The sequence below is a fragment of the Podarcis raffonei genome, chromosome 17 (genome assembly GCF_027172205.1).
Source record: "Podarcis raffonei isolate rPodRaf1 chromosome 17, rPodRaf1.pri, whole genome shotgun sequence".
Lineage (NCBI taxonomy): Eukaryota > Metazoa > Chordata > Lepidosauria > Squamata > Lacertidae > Podarcis > Podarcis raffonei.
Window position 1 is genome coordinate 18,594,135 of NC_070618.1, and position 17,722 is coordinate 18,611,856.

General features: G+C 40.7%; 1 protein-coding gene across 22 annotated transcripts in view; it reads left to right on the forward strand.

The window, feature by feature from the left end:
* The window catches only part of MPDZ (multiple PDZ domain crumbs cell polarity complex component), a 111,836-nt gene that overhangs the window by 10,962 nt on the left and 83,152 nt on the right, over positions 1–17,722 (forward strand). For all 22 annotated transcript variants that reach the window (XM_053372125.1, XM_053372126.1, XM_053372132.1 and 19 more), the window contains exons 4-9: positions 7,599–7,814; positions 8,608–8,747; positions 10,239–10,452; positions 12,279–12,407; positions 13,786–13,989; positions 17,159–17,279. In XM_053372125.1, coding sequence (XP_053228100.1) covers positions 7,599–7,814; positions 8,608–8,747; positions 10,239–10,452; positions 12,279–12,407; positions 13,786–13,989; positions 17,159–17,279 — 1,024 coding nt within the window. The remainder of the gene's footprint in view (positions 1–7,598; positions 7,815–8,607; positions 8,748–10,238; positions 10,453–12,278; positions 12,408–13,785; positions 13,990–17,158; positions 17,280–17,722) is intronic.

A 17,722-nucleotide genomic window follows, 5' to 3' on the forward strand; every position in this document is an offset into this window, starting at 1 on the left:
TGAGTATAACAACAACAACAACAACAACAACAACAGCAGCAGCAGCAGCAACAACAACAACAACAACAACAACAACAACATTATTCTTTGTACCCCGCTCATCTGACTGGGTTATGACAAATTTAGTATAACATTAGTATTACTGCTATATATCTCAGCCATTGGCCACCTTTTGAAGAAATGAAAACATAAAAATCTTTTACTGTACTTCTATTTTTTCTTTTGCTAGAAGCAACAGCATCTTTGCTCATCCACGTATAACATGGCTTATTACATTCTGTTATCATTATTACAGTGCCTTTACTCTTCTGTGCTATGTATTTTTTTTAAAAAAAACATATGTGCATTTTTGGGCATAGTTGGGAAAGAATTCCTTTGATGAGATATGGAGCTTCCTTGTCTGCATGCTAAAGGGCTGGAAGAACCAAAGCTTAAGGAGTTTTTAGTTATTTGTTTAGAACATTTCACTTAAGCGTGGATGTTTTATAACTGGCGCTCAGATGCCTGTTGATAGGTTGCCTTGTAAGCCTTTTCATTAAAATAAACAAGATTTGTTGCTTATGTTGAGGATTTTAAAATGCAAAGTAAGCAAGATAAGTAGGAAGAAAATCCCAACAGCTAGGGACTAAACCAAACTGAATCAATTCTCTCTTTCAGAGAGAGAAACTGGTACTTAGCCTTCAGCACTCATTTGCATGTCAGCACGCTAAAAGCAAGCGCATATTTTCCCTCTGAGCATTCCCACTCTGTCCGTTTTTCTAAGTCTGATGGCATAGCAAAAGCCCGGTGTTTGAAGATAAGGGAGCAACGACAAAACTAAAAGAAATAAAAATAAATTCTGCTCTTGTGATATAACGAACTTCTTAAGTCTTCATTTGGCTTTTGTTTATAATTTGGAATATTTAAATATTCAAATAAAAACAACCGCAACCACCACTCAGTGCTGGCAATCCAGCCTTCGCTCCAACAGTGCTTGCTTCCCCTCCTCCACTGGAAAAGCTCAAAGCTGTGCTAATGAGAAAAATCCCTTTCCTCGGCTGGGTGACATTCTTCAAATTTTTTTCATACAAGTTTGAAGATAGATTTTGCAGGGTGGAAAATTACTGACTGCAGTGTAAGGGGTCTAGCCTGTCTTCACGTGCACCCCTTTTAAGTCCTGTTTCTACTTCCTTAGTTCTTTCTTTCTTTCTTTCTTTCTTTCTTTCTTTCTTTCTTTCTTTCTTTCGTGGCTTCAACCGGAGTTGCATTGAGATGTAACTATGCTTGCTTTCCTTTGATTTGTAGCCTGTGCACAGCCCCAGCTGGAAAAAAAAAAGTGCTGCAGCTCATCTTGTGCTCCACTGGGGAAAAATGTGTGAAGAAAAAGAGCAGAACCGACCAACTGGTTCTGTTGCAGGCAGTTCTGACGTTACTCTAAGGCTGTGGTATTATGCACGCTTACTTACATGGGTCTAAGTCCCATTGAACGCAGGACTGATTTCTGAGTAGACCTGCACAGGATTCTGTAAATTGCAGAACTACTTAATTACCCTGAACACCAAACCATCCAGCGTGGATCACACCAAATCCTTTTGCCACTGTCTTTCTACCCAGCTACAGATTGCTCTTGGTTCAGTGCTTCCTGCTTTTAAGAACCATGTCTGTACCAACGTTCCTTCAATTAAGAAACTGAGCTCTCAGAGAAAGATATCACAAGTCAGAAGTCCTCTGTTAAAATCATGGCACTGTGCTAAGCACCTTCTCCACCTTGGAGAAATTATAAACAGTCAGTGTAGAAGGTGCTGGACACAAGACTCAGCTGCAAATACAATGTTTTAAGTGCGTTTTGCATGCATTATACAAATGGGACACTAGATGGCATTAGTCTTATACATGGGGGCATGTTATACATGGAAAAATATGGTACTCCTTAGAGGCATAACCTTTCATGGAAGCCACTGTTGCCATCAGCTTTTTTAGGCTGGAAAAGAAGAAATATAAACTAGGTTCTGAGACCAGTTCAAATTTCCAAGAGTTTTGTGCAACTTCCATTGCTATTTTATCAGGTAGTCCAATTGCATAGTTTTCTTTATACATATAAGGCAATAAATTCAACCATGATCATAGTATCCCTGTTTTCAGCAGTGGACAGCACAGTGGGGCTGCACCGCTTACCTGAGCTCCCCTCAGCTGAGTTGCGTCTGCATACTGGGAGGGAGAGGGGAGCACGAGGAAGCAGTAAGTTTTGTGCAATGCAAATGAGCCAGCAGGAGCACCGGATTGGCTCTCCTGGTTTGCTTGCAGCATGCCAGCTTCATCACTGCTTCACCTCTTGCCCTCTCCAACTCAATATGCAGCAGCAATCTGGCACAAAGGAGCTCAGGTTAAGTGGCGCTGTGTGGTAGTGCCCATTTTAAGCACAGAAACCAACCCCATCTTTATGTGTTCCTACATGCATTGACACCCTAGCTCCACCTTCCTAGCAAAACTTGTGCTCCTGTAGGTTGCAGATGAAATGCTTTACCAAAGAATGCGCTTTGAACAAAGAACAAGCAGGGATCTCCTAAATTTTATTGCCCTTGCTCTCCTTCTCTTCGCTCCTTTCAGTGCGAGTTAAGGCAAAAGTTTTTGAAATAAGTGCTCGCTCTCATTTTGTTGCCTAAAATGCTGACATTCCATAAATGCAACTGAAGTAGATTTTTTTTTTTAATTGGGTGACATTTCAAACAAAATACAGAAAGTAGCATTTGATTGCAATGAAAGTTACCCAAATGTACATTTTATCATAAATTGTGGCATCGAAGGGTGGTGGGGTTTTTTTTGTTTCCTTCCAAATTATGCCAATATTGCAGATGTTATATACAGTAAAAGGAAAGGCAATTGTGGCAAATTAGCTTTAGGCAATTTATAGAACAAAGCTATGCTCCTTTCATACAGTATATACATAATCACTTTGCTATAAAGCTACCTCGTCATGGAGTTAACGGTGGCTTTTTTTATTGTGAAGCAGAACAGTTTATATGCAATGAAAAATATGACTTACAACTACAAAAGGCATTATTGTTGTGTGGCAGTGATCACTGAGCTACTTTAGAATATGTCACATCTGAACTGAATCACATGCAGATACACACACTCAGAGAGTCCTATTGTTTCCTGTGGAAATACTTAATCTGGATGAGCACACACCTGCGTTTCTCTCCCCCCCCACCCCAATTTATTTTATTGAACTTCCAGAAATTCCAGCTACAATTCCAATACATATTAAAAATATATTTTTTTATATTATCGACTTCCCATCCCATTTTCCGAGATGTTTTTTCTTATCCCCCTCTTGCTACACCCTGTTTTCCTTCCTTCTTTTTTTTTTTAACAAAAATCTTAATACAACTGTCTCTAATTCTTTCTGTTACTCATAATTAAAATCCTGCTCATGGGTTCTTCACATTATAATATTGGTTCAAATAATCTGGAAAGGGCTTCCATTCTTCCAAAAATAAAAACAAAAAATCATCAATTGATTCTCTTATTTTAGCTGTTAGCTTTGTTGATTCGACATAGTCCATAACTTTGCTTATCCATTCTTCTTGAGTAGGAACTTCTTCCTTTTTCCATTTTTGAGTGTAAAGGATGCAAGTTGCTTTAATTACATACATAAACAACTTAGCAATCTTTTTTTGGAATTTCTGTCCCTAGCAGTGTCAGGTTTTTTGGGCTTTAAACATCTTTTTTTTTATGTCACCATATATCATTTCCCATAATGCCCTGCCAACCTACCAGTTCAAAAATGAGTAGATAAATAGGTACCGCTGTGGCGGGAAGGTAAATAGCGTTTCTGTGTGCTCTGGCACTCGTCACGGTGTCCCGTTGCACCAGAAGTGGTTTAGTCATGCTGGCCACATAATCCAGAAAGCTGTCTGGGGACAAATGCCGACTTCCTTGGCCTGAGGCGAGATGAGCGCCGCATCCCATAGTTGCCTTTGACTGGACTTAACCATCCAGGGGTCCTTTACCTTTACTTTCTAGGTAAAGGGGCCCCTGACCATTAGGTTCAGTCGCGGATGACTCTGCGGTTGTGGCGCTCATCTCACTTTATTGCCCGAAGGAGCCAGCATACAGCTTCCAGGTCATGTGGCCAGCATGGCTAAGCTGCTTCTGGCGAACCAGAGCAGCGCACGGAAATGCTGTTTACCTTCCCACTGGAGCGGTACCTATTTATCTACTTGCACCTTGAAGTGCTTTCGAACTGCTAGGTTGGCAGGAGCTCACCCCGTCGTGGGGATTCGAACCGCTGCCCTTCTGATCGGCAAGCCTTAGGCTCTGTGTTTTAACCCACGTCCCTTCTAGGTATTCACACGTAAACTGTAGCTGTGTGGTTCTGGTGCCCCTGACTCCAAGTGCATGTGAATAGGGCCAGGAAGAATCAGTTTGTGAGTAGGGAATGCCACCTTTTCCTTGACAGAAGGCCCTCTGCCCTGAACTGGCGAATTTAACAGACAGAAATTAATTAGACCACCTTTCCCATTCCCTGTGCAGAGAAAAATGACACGTGTTCAGTTCCTTCTCATTTCTAAAGCTGTTGGGGATTTCTTGAGGGAAAGGTGCTAATCCTAGCTGGAGCCAGAGTAGTAAAGTAAGTCAAGATTCAGATACTTATGTGACTGTGACACTCATGTGCTAGCTTTGGGCAAGTCGCTATGTCTCAGCCCTCACAGGGTGGTTGTAGAAGAGGCCAGACATGTAGGGCACACTGAATGTTGGAAAGTGTTACAGAAACGATTGGTGTATTCACTGAACAGGTATTTATACAAGAGTGTCATTCTGCATGACTTGAAGCTGTCATGCCACTTAAATTGTTTACTATTGGCCAATTGGATTCACAGTGGCTAAAATATTTCCCCCCCCATACACCTGAGTTACTCTCTCATTTTTCTGTTTGGTTTGGTTTTACCCACCCCCTCTGCTGCCCTGTAATGCAGTAACCAGAAGCCACTTTGTCTGACATAGTCTTTTCACATTAAGCTAATCCCCTTTGAACATGCAACTCAATTTCTTTAATTAGCTTTAAGAATAAAGATCATTAGAGTGGAGTGCCACTATCAATTACTATGGACGAGTTCGTAGTCAATAATACATCAGAACTCTACCATAGTCTATACTAAAGCGTTATTAAAAAAACAAGAAGAAGTCTTTGGGTCTTGAATTAGATGAATTAAGGTTATGTTTTCATTCTTCTCTTCTGTTGGCTGATCTAAAGGCATACTAGGAAGCTGTGCTCCACTTTTTCTAGGGTAGATTTGATTTAAATCACGATTTAAATCACTAGTCAGTAAGACTTGATTTAAATCTTTTTTCTTCTTTTTTTACAGAAAGGCATTCCTGCTGGTATAATCTTAATATTTACAACCAGATGAAGGTTTCGTTTTTGGAATAATAATTTTTCAGAATAGTTTTTACAGTTATATAAAAAATTGCTGATTTGGTTATACTGTTAGAAATACATACACAGATAATTATGAAATTATTTTGAGGTTTAATAAGTTATCTGTTTATATTTGGACAACTTTTCTGCTGTACTTTATTGGAAGGAGAAAAATAATCATTTCCTTAATAACAATTTAAACAATTTAACTCAAACAATAACATTATAGTATATGTATCCATGTTTGTTAACTGATGTGGTTAAACTTTTTTAAAAAAACTTAGACTGAGTTTCAGCACACATGAAAAACTTAAAACAAATCCTTATTTCCTGATGGCCTTTGGACTATAATGTAACTTAAATAGAAAACTATCTTTAGAAAGATTTTTTCCTCCAAAACCATTTTATTTTAAAAATCCAATTTAAATTAAAAAGATTGATTTAAATAAAAAAAAATCTGATTTAAATAAAAAAATTCATTTTTTAACATAGATATTTTAAAAATCATTGATTCATCCTGACTTTTCCCCATTCTACCTTTAGAAGGGTAGTAAGAGAGAAATATTTTCTTTCTAAAGCAGTTTTTTTGCATTAGCAGAAGCATGCTATGTTGTTCCCTAAGAGAGGGGAGAAGTATTAGTTTGATGAGCTTCCAAGAGCTGTGATTTGTTAAAAGCATTGAAGCCTGTCCCCATTTTATATTCCAAGAAAGATGGCCTTTGTTTTCCTTATGAGAACATTAAGCCATCTTTTCCAGCATTCTGTCTTTTAACAGTGGATGCACCCAAAATAGCCCTTAGGCTGCTATAGAATGATCTATCCAAATGATTCGTTTATAATGTCTAAGATCTTCTCCTGGTGCTATATTCCCCAAAGTTTAGAAATAATCCTACGGACCACTACTTCTTTCAGCTGGTTTCTGCTGGCTATAGCATTTGTAATGTGTCGTGCTAGATGCTATGTGATTTCTAATTGTAGTTTTATTGCTTCTTTTATTTCTTATGTTCCATAGAATTCAAATGGTAATAAAGGAAAATATAATATAAGGAATAAAAGAAGCAATGAAAATATAATTGAAAATCAATATGAATATTAAATGCAGACACACCACGGTTTGGGACCCCAGATATACCTAACACAAATACATAAATATACAACATTCTGTTCATATATCAGAAATAATTGGAGAGCACCGTATCTCCCTACATAATAATTATTAGCAATCAATAAGCAATATAATTTCAGAAAGTATAGTATACTGTGCAGAAAAGCTGTTATGGTATTCTGTAGCCATACCATATCTGTTTTTTATACCTTCAATCTACAGAAGTAATTTACTTCTAAAATTTCCTCTTTTTTTTGTTTTCTGTGACGCAGTTGGACCATTTCAAACCATTTCTGCTATTCTTTTATCATAAGTGGTTGCTTGTTGTTGCATATTTGAGCTACTGACAGATTGACAACAGTTAATAAATTCCACACCAGTTATTTGGGGTTTAATGTGATCATCTAGATAGCCCAACAAAATTGTCCAAGTATTTAATGGTATAACCTAAAGGGTCATTAGTGTGATTAATCTGATTACTTCTTCCCAATATTTCTTTATTAATGGGTGAGACCACCAGATAGGCTTCAAATCTGCATTTGAGGATCCACACCTCAAGTCTTTGTCCTAACACCCAGTGTATACTTTTCTCAGTCTATGTGGTAAAGCACTTACGTTTTCTAGTCTTTGGTTATAAATTTTATGCCATTCCAGCTCAGGTTTCTCTGTCCATCAGTTCCTTATATTTCTTCTCAAACTATTGCCAAAAGCCCCTTTATTGTTTTCCTTCTAAAAATCTTACCGTCTACACGCCATTTTATGTGCCCTCATGTCCACCCCCCCCCCCAAGATAACTTCTTAACTGCCACTAAGAAAGTCAATATGTGGTTATACTAAATTTCAATTACAGTTGACTCTTAAGCCACCAGTGTGTACAACATTTATCATACAATGTTCCGTTGATTTGTTTCATGACTTCTGTAGTGTTTTAACTCTGTTTTGAACACGTGTCGTATCATTAAGGGCATGATAAACCTCCAATGTTGGATTATGTGTGGGCTTTTTCTATTTTGTTTTGTGTGTTTTGCCCAGTAGCTGCTTGTTCTTGTGTTCTTCACAACTAAAATCCAGTAATGTTGCATAATCTTTTAGGTACATGTTGCACCTTCTATCTCCTCATCTGGCGAACTCCTACAGCTTTCTCATCATGCTGCTATTGTGGAAACTTCACTCCCAAATGAATCCTATCTGTTGGCTCAGCAGAATGGCAGTCTTTCTAGTGGGCTAGAAGCAGCTGCCCGGTCTCCTCAGATTATTGTGAAGTCTGCTAGTGATGACTTTGAACTACTGATCAGAAATATGGCACAGGTAGGACTTCATAACTTGAATTAACCATCTGGCACTGTGGCCTTCTGCTAGGGCGGACATGTCAAACCGGTTGACCACAATCTACAGGTAGATCCCTGGATGATCGTGGTCGATTGTGGTCCATCGTGGAATCCTAATCTATTCCTAAGAGGGATCCAACTGTAGTGGGCAATGAATGTATCTACCCCTTGGGCAGTCATTAGGTGCCCGCTGCTGGCGATTTGGGAGATGAAAGTTGGCTTTGTTGCTGTATGCGTTTCAAAGCTGTGGATTGTTTGGTGTGCGAGTTATGGCACCCCCCTTAAAAATAACTCCACAACCCTGTGCATTAGTCCCCCCAAATAGCTCTACAGCTCATGGTACTCTCCCCCTAAAAAAGCCCATCAACGCTGTGCAATCGTCTCTCCCCCACCACCACAAGTTTTCTCGATTTTTATGAGCTTTGCTTCCCAAATGTTAGCACTAACTGTAGTTACCCTAAATGCAAGTTCCTAACCAACTTTTGCATGGTTGCAAACTGTGATTTGGCTAGTGAACATGCTGGTGGATATGTAAAGGTAACCGTACTTAGTCCCAAAGCTTAAAAGAGAAGGGTGAAGAGATGCTTCATTGTAGGACGCCCAGATTGCCTAACCACAGTGATCAGAACAGGACCTGTTCATTATGCCCCTACTGGATTTATTTGTTGCCTGCCTGGTTTGTTTATTTGTAATTTGTTTTGTTAAACATGCACAAACTTTGAAACTATATTGCTTCTGAATTTGTTTCAAAATGGTGCTGGTTTTTCTTACAGGGACGCCTTGTTGAAACCATAGAACTTGTGAAGCCTCTAAGCGGTGGTCTAGGCTTCAGTGTAGTTGGCCTGAAGAGTGAATATAGAGGTGAACTGGGCATATTTGTGCAGGAGATTCAAGACGGAAGTGTGGCACAAAGGTGAGATTGCCAGGAACCACTTTCTTAGTCAGATTTTAGAGATGGGGAGAAATCTGTAAGAGACGTGCCTCTTTTGGTCATGAGCAATAGTATAACAGCTACAAAAGGATATATTGCTCACAACTGATAGCTCATTGGAAGTTATAAAGATTGTAATATTCATGCCATTCATGTACAGTTTGAATTTCAGATCTTTCTGAAGTTGTTCCTTTTCCAAATTGTTTATCTAATTTTTAATCATTATGTTCATTTATACTTGTTGCAATTTTCCTTTGTTATATGGCAAAGGTTAAGGACTGCCCAGAAAGTTTCCCACCCTTTTTAATATTCTTTTGGGAGCTGACCAGACTGGCTGGGGAATGAATGAATGAATGAATAAATAAATAAATATTCCTAAGTTCTTATGACCTCTATTTCCTCTTCTCACACTCTGTCCCATTGCAACAGTATACTGTTTGCATGATATATTGTTAACTCCTTCCCCTGCCTAGTTTTTCTTTTTTTTAACATGGTGAATCTGTTGGTTTCTATAATTTCTTTGATTCTTGATATTTCTCTGTTTCATTCTTCTTCTGTATTGATGTGTGTATTCTGCAGGTTGTTTTGTACTGCTGTGGGAGCTTTTGGTTTGAAGGGCAGCATATAAATTAATAAAAATAAAAATATTTTTAAATTCTATTGATTTCAGCAGAAGAGAATTAAACATGAGTTTCATTCTCCCGTTGGAAGCAATGAAACTTGAAAGGACTTAGTTTGTGACCAGTATGTTTTGGGCACATAGGTTTTAAAGACTGTTTAATAAATTTATTGATCCTAAAAAGAAACGTGGATTAGGCTCACAGCTTACTTTTATTCAGCTTACTTTGACTCAAGTCTGAAGAAAGGCAGATTATGTGATTCCCTGAAAATAAATTCTCCACCAGCAAATGAATGAATCCCTTTCGTGATTAAGTTAAGAGCAGAAAGATGTCCCTTCCAATGTAGTTTCCTTCTTCAGTTTTAAAGAAGGAAAACTAGTCTCCTCCCCACCTCCCTCTTACACACCTGATGGCAGTGTTTGGTAAGTAAACTGTATGGATTGATGAATATTCAGTACTTGTACCGTGAATGAAGTAGAGCACATGCTCTGTTAAGCAGCAGGCTCAAAGTCAAGAATGAAGTTCCCAGGCTATAGCTGGAAGAGCTGGAAGCAACCCACTTGTAATATGCTTAGTCTCGGATGCGGGTGCAGGGAGAAGGAACTACCGTAGCTGTGGGGTGAAGCCAGGAGACAGTGGCAGTGGGATTAGCTTCAAAGAAAGCTGATCACCAGGGTGCCAAAATAGTTGCTCACAGCAAAACAGTAGGGAAAGATTTTTTCTTAAAAAAAAAGTTTGGGTGGGGAAACAGAAAAACAGGATTAAAAGAAACTATTTTGGAAAAACTGACAAACTAATATTTGGTGGCACTTAATTTTGATCATTTCTTTTACCCTTCGCTTGCCTACGATAGAGATGGAAGGCTGCAGGAAGCCGATCAAATCCTCGCTATTAACAGGCAACCCCTTGACCAGACCATCACACACCAACAGGCTATCGGGATCCTACAGAAAGCAAAGGATTGTGTCCAGCTGGTTGTGGCCAGGGGCGCCTTGCCTCAGCTTATCAGCCCTGTGATTTCTCGGTCCCCATCAGCTGCTAGTACAATCTCAGCCCACTCCAATCCAGTGAGTACACTGTATGAGCATTGAAAACAAGCATACCTTCCTTTTCTTAGCTTGTTGGTGGTTGCAGTTTAAATGCTGTTTTCCGTAGTCTTGTAGACTAATCACCCCTTGCCTCAAGGTCAAGATAGTCATGCATAATCTTCTCCCAGAACATTAAGCAGGCAGTTGAGTGAAACTGCATCTCCAAGGGAAGTTTTCCCACGCTGTCAATTTGTCTCCTAGTGCTCAGGCAACAATGTTCCTTCTGTAGGAAGGTCACAGGTGCAGAATTTGTGGCTCTTCACATGCTGCTCCCACCTGGCTTTGAATTCGCTTTAAGTTCCAGATTTCAAGATTTGCGGTAGGGTAGACTTGTTGAATCCACAGATAGAAAGAAGCCCATGCCTTCAGGCTCTAAGAATGATGACCAAGTGTCAATCAAGGTATCAGACCCATTTGGATTGTGGGCAAGACTCCATAGCATTCTACCCTTCTGGGAAGCGTCTACATTGAATCACAGCAGCAGCAAAGAACTCACATCAGTACTGCCCTCTAGACCAGTTCCACCCATCGCTGACATAACACTCCCTAAAGTACAGCGAATCATGCAAGAAGCCATCAGTCACCTAATAGTGATAGAGGCTATTAAACCTATTTCTCCAGAAGAAAGGTGCTTAGGCTTTGACTTAATCTTTTTCATCTCCCTCTTCTCCCCTTGCGTATTATTCTGGAGATTCTTCCAACCCTCCAGAACAGATTTTTTTGGGGGGGTGGGGAGTGCTCAGGGGGTATGCGGGGAAAGAGAGTCTTTTTTTTTGGGTAGCAGGAATCATTGTGGTGGCTTCTGCTGGCGCAGTAATTTAGTTGAATACCATCCCTAGTTGTGAAAATTCTGTCCCGAATTTCTTATAATTGCGATCCAATATTGCCCACCAGTTGTCTCATTTCTTCAGGTGCCTCATTGTCCCAGACATCCTTGGTTCTTGCCAATCCTGTAGTTAGCACAGTTGTCTTGCCATTTTCTCCCAGCCAGGATGGACCTTCTCTTTCAGGGCTCTGTCACACACCTAGATGCGCTTAACAGAAACCTAACAGCACCATGGCTGCAGTCTGCCACTTGGAAGTTGAACCACAGTCCCTCTTAGCTGCTAACAAGCCCCTTCTATATGCTGGTGTGGAGCATCATTGGAATATCCCTCTACATCAGCCAGTGCTATGGCCCACCTCTTCCAGCTCACCCATCTGGGTGAGCCACGCAGAGGATGTTAGCGTAGCTGACATTTCCCTTCTTGGATGCCCTTTCCTGACAAACAAATGGGCAGTGAGGAATTGTGGCAACTGTATGCAACCGCTGGCCAACCTGTGCCTTCTCCCCCACACTAATTTTCAGAGGCATACTGAATATATCTGAATACACATTGAGCTTCTACCACCTCTACCATGGAGCTTCATTGGATTATGAGGTAGAAAGACATATCATCACCCATGGCATGCATAATTTTATATCTTTCTGTTATATTGACTGCTTCAGAGCAATGGGTCTCAATTCCTTTTTCTATGCCTACATAGAAAAGAACATGTGTTCTCAGCTACAAGCTTTAATTTTGATTCCTGGTCCCATTTTGAGCTAATTCATTGAGACGGTAAACACTGTTGATTTGCCATTGAATACGCTCAGAATGAACAACACTGCATAGTGATTACTCATAGGCAGATTTCTAGAGTGAGGATACAGCCAATATTTAGCATGTTTACAGTTCTGTGCTCTGTTACACTAGAAACAAGACAAATGCTTGTCCTCTATTGTTGTTGTTGTTGAAATTAACTTTCAATATTGATATTTTCAGGTTCACTGGCAGCATGTGGAGACCATTGAGCTGGTGAATGATGGATCGGGCCTGGGATTTGGGATAGTGGGTGGAAAATCAACTGGAGTGATAGTGAAAACCATCCTTCCAGGAGGAATAGCTGATCAGGTACACAAACTATGTTCTTGTTTATAGCACAGAACGATATAGAATTACAGTTTATAAGTATTTTACCCACAATCGTACCTTGGTTTTTTAACAGTTTAGTTCTCGGGACGTTTTGGCTCCCGAACACCGCAAACCTGGAAGTGAGTGTTTCGGTTTGTGAACTATTTTTTTGGAAGCTTTGGTTTCTGAACGTTTTGGAAGTTGAACGGACTTCCGAAATGGATTGCGTTTGGCTTCTGAGGTACGACTGTAATTGGTACCCATCTTTTATTTTCTTGAAGTAAAATGAGGGGGTTAGCATTTTTGTGTGGGAAAACTGCTTCAGTAACTAAGAACTGCCCCACTCCAAAAAACAGCAACAATATAAGCACATATCAAAAGGGAAGAAGGAAACGGTTGGAGCTGTGCGCAGTGCCACCGCCCATCCAAGAACAGCACTGCTGCCATCCAGCAGGCGCAGATTCTGTTGCAAAATTATGACTCCCTTAGCTGAAGTTGCCGCCAGAAGTGGAGAGAGAAAAGGGATGGTCTACTCTAGCCTCAGCTTCTCTCTCTCTCCTTCCCGCTTCACCCCGCTGACTGGCAAGCTCTCTGGAGGTTTCCTCCTATTCTTCTTCCAGCTGGGCTGCCATCTACCAGAAACCATGAGAAGGGAGAGTGCTTCTACAGCTGCCTCCTCCATGGCCAAACATGAAGGTTTGTTTGCCAGAAGCATCTTAAAACCACGGGCTAAGAAGCTGGCTTGTTTAAACAAATCCTATCTGATATTGGCCACAGTTTATGGTTTAGACAACATGCTAAACTGTGGTTTGGTGTTGTTGTTGTTGTTGTTTGCGCTAAATCCCACTTCGTTTCTTTTCACTAAAACCCTACCAAGCAGTGCTAGGCGCAAAAGATGCTCCCAATTTTCGCTACTCTCTTCTCATTGCAATCCCCCCCCCCAAAGCTGCTCTTAAGAGTTGGAAGAACCCCTGGAACAGTATGGGATGTGGCACAGAGGGTTGCAAAAGGCTGTATATTGCAATAGTGTATTATGCTTACTTTTTGAAATATAAACACTAGGCATCTTGGCATCGCTTTTACCTGTGTTTATTATTTTACTGCTGCAACAACAGATGATACATTAGAGCATAAACAAGTTTTTTGAATTCCCCTATATCGTTATTGTTGCAATACTAGTACTGTTAATGCTGTATTGTTTTTAATACTCGATTGGGAGCTGCCCAGAGTAGCTGGGGAAACTCAGCCAGATGGGTGGGGTATAAATAATAAATTATTATAATTATTATAGTAATTTCTTGTTGGGGTGCATGTGTGCCCTCTCTATCTCTCTCTCTATATTTTGCCAGTGAAGTAATTGGTTTTTTTCCTCATCTAGCATGGTAGCCTGTGCAGTGGAGATCACATATTGAAAATTGGTGATACAGAGCTGGCTGGAATGAGCAGCGAGCAGGTGGCGCAAGTCTTGAGGCAGTGTGGAAACAGAGTGAAGTTGGTTATAGCCAGAGGCCCACTTGAGGAGCCCACGCCACCAGCAGTTCCTCCAGGAACACCAGTACAAACCTTTATGATGGATAACAAGGTAATGATTTGACAAGGTCAATTTAAGTAGCTGCACTGGCAATAGAGACTTCAATGGTGGTTCATTATTTAGAGTTCATGGCTCACTATTTTCTTAATCCAAAGGCATATAAATAGAGTGTGCTTATCACCATACTTAAAAATAAATCAGTCAATCCCTCACGGTAGTCAGTAGTGCATCGGTGCACTGGGAACTCTGAGGAGCCAGACATAAAAACATGCAAATAATTTCTAACCCACTAACCTCAATGTGCCACTTGAACGATGCTTCAACAACAGCTGAGCAATCAGTGTTTTGCAACACCTCCCACTTACTCTGTGGCAGCCCTTTCAGTCCAGCTGGATTATTAAAACAGTTTCTCCCAATATGCCTCTCTTCCTCCTGCCTCCCCCACCTACCTCATCACCCCCAGCAACCATCAGCCTTTTCCTTTCTGTGCCAGCCGGCACACAGCTGCAGCTCTTCACCTAGGTCAGCTGCTACAACTTCAGCTGCTGCTAGCTGTGTGCCAGCTAGCCAGCTGCCACCTTCATTGCATGCTGTATACCCCTCACTTCTCTGTTTTGCTGTTCTGGCTCTCTTTCTTTGCTCTCTGAAAGGCTCCCTCAATTCCCCCGCCCCGAGTCCCTCTGCGTTCTCCCATTCACAAATGAGTCCTTCGCTTAACGTTCCGAAGGGATGCCAAGCAAGATTGCGGTTAGTAACGTGAGAAATGGGAGAGGCAATCTGAGGCGTTGGGTGTGCGAAAACAAAGAAATACCATGCAGTAAAACAACGCATTTTTCTGCGTCTTAAGAAAGAAAAAAATCTACAGTAACATGTAGAGAGACTCAGCACCCTGTACAGATAATCTGACAGCTGTCGAACTTGATGCATCAGTTGAGCTGATTTTATTCAGCAAAATGAGGTGCTACTCGGTGGAACTGTGACTGCCACAATTGTATACTGAAATAAATAAAGGAAATAAAGAGGGGATCAAGCTCAAACCTTTCTGCCTGGAGGCATGGCTTGTTCCAGTGACCTCACAGTTTTTCACTGAACTTTCTCCCCCTGCAGTTTTCAGGAAGAATTCCTGAAAGATTATTTGAACCATTGCTTCTCATCAAATGTGTAAGGTTGGGAAACAGTCTTTTAGTCTATAAAGAAGCCTTTATTTCCTTTAATAGTTGAATTTATACTAATAGCTATTTTTAGGGACAAAGAGTAGGCAGCACGGCAGCTTTGCCTATTGGCTCTCCCTGAAATCATCACAAAAAAGCTGCTATTAATCGTTACATGCCCCAGTTCCCAAGTTATTTTTACTTTGCCAAGTAGAATTTGCATTTGTTCAGTTTTACTCAGTGACCTTCCCCTCTCCCTGCCCCTAGAATCCTTTGTGCTCCACTTTCTCTAGCATACATAGTATGTTACCTGTAAGTCATCTGTATAATACACTGTTAAATCATGGCTCATCATTTAGTTATCATTATTAGTAAAGGAGGATTTTTTTTAGCAGATCCATTGTGCCACACTGGGTGTAAACAACTGGAGTTCTGCTTGTGCAACAGGACCTCCCTGTTCTCTATCTACAGCACCTCTCCCCACCAAATATGTTTTGAAGGTCTCTGGACATTATCGGATTCAACCCATATGTTATAGGCGAACCTTAGCTCTATTTCCTGTTGAGTTTCATAGTATCGAGAATTATGGCTCTTGTTATGTCTACTGGCGTGGTTGCTCGAGAGCGAACAGGCAAGATCCCCACTGGTCTTTTCAAAAGGCTTTATTATTGGTGCAAAAACATTTACAGTGCAGAACGTCTCACTTCCATGTCTTGCTCAGTCACTAGCAGAATCTGAGAGTGGGCAGTCCTTAAACTTTCCCCAGCAGAGTAGTCTCTTGACCCCCATCCGACGCCTCCCCTCTCTGCGTGTAAACCTACTGCGCAGAGAGGGCGTGGGTAAAGGGGGACCTGCCTCCCCTCCGCTTTGCTCATGCACCATGTCTTGGCTCTCTCTTGCATCTTCTGAGCCCTGCATCTCTTCCCCACTAGAGGCGGGGCTTCCCTCCTTCTCACGATCTTTGGAGGCTCCCTGTGACCCAGCTGCCCTTCCACCTCTCGCCTCTGAGCTGATGGCAGTTCCCTGACAGCTATTATTAGTGTTGTCGTTGGCATATTTTGCACTCAGGTATCTAAAAGTGAATTGCACAATGGAAATACAAATGACAGCGATGTTAAAATCAGATATGAAAGAAGCAGTAAGCAAAAACTGAAACACTTCTACTACCACTTTCATTTAAAGCTACTCTGTTGAATATTTGTTTGTCTACAGTATTTTCAGTAAAACAATTTGGTCATATTCTAACTTGTATTCTAATCTCTACCAGCACAAGGAGTTCCTCTTCTCCTTAAATCTGCTCCAGAGTGATATGGGAACCACTGCAATAGATTTTAGGGGGCACATGGGGGGTGAAAGAGAGGGTTGGCAGTCCTGCTGCATTCTTGATAATTTTTTGGACTGACGGGACCCGAGCTTAGCACTACATTGAATACAACCCTTTTGTCTTTAAGTGTTAGCTCCTGAATTGAAAGTTTCAGGACCAAGTTGTCGTTTTATTTGCCTGAATCACATATCCTCTTGTTATTTCAATTTTAATATTTGTGTGCATATCTTTTATTTTGAAACATTTCAGTAATAATAAAATTTACCCTGTCCTTTAGTTTCCTTCTCTTGCATGATAGTAATATCTGTGGAACTGAATCTTGAAGGACCTCAAAACTGCAAAACACTTCATGGAGCCCCAAACCGTTATCGTTATCTTACTTATTTGCAAACATTTCTTCACGGATAACATTTTAACAAATGTAAGGGAGGTGAACAGCATAAAATCAACAATAAAACAACATCAATAAAACAAGTGCAGAATACATCATAAATCTGTAAATCAGAATAGTACATCAGTATAGCTGGATTGAGCTGTATAAATAGGTACTTTGAAGACAAGTAAAACTAACATTTTCAGCAGTTATTTTGGAGGGTTGCCATCTGTACAACTATCATTCCAGTTCCATGCTATCTATTTGCAATTTTGGTACCTGAATTGGTTTGGAAAATACGTACCAAAATTTTTGTCCCTCATGGGACATTCTTTCATTTGTTTTTTTTTTTTTTGTTTTCTTTTTTCTAAGAGAGATGAAGAGACACAAGTTGAAAATGATGCTAATGGAAATATGTTTGATGTGGAACTCACAAAAAACATCCAAGGATTAGGAATAACTATTGCTGGTTACATTGGAGACAAAACCTCAGGTAATATTAAGACCAGATCTGTGGAGGGCTATAGCTTGGTGGCAGACGCCATGATTTGCACACAAGAGGTCTTAGAGTCCAATCCCTGGTATCTCCAGGTATGGGTGGAAAGGACTTCTTACTGAAACCCTGGAGAGCTACTGACAGTCATTATGGACAGGGCTCAGGCTATTTTAACCAATTTTCAGGCTCTTTAATGGTGGGTCAAGCGGGACTTCAAAAGCACCATCTTCAGGTACCATTAAAATACCAGTAGCTGAAGGGGAAGGTAGCCAGACCATTACAAGCATCCAAGGTGACCAGGAACCTCCCCACTGCTGGAGAGGGTTAGACACTTTAAAGAGCAGCTTGCTTAACCGCTCTCTAAAGCACCTCCCACTCTCCTTTAAATAGCTCACCTGGGCTACCAGCTGCTTTCTTGCTTGCTTGCCTGACAGTCTGTT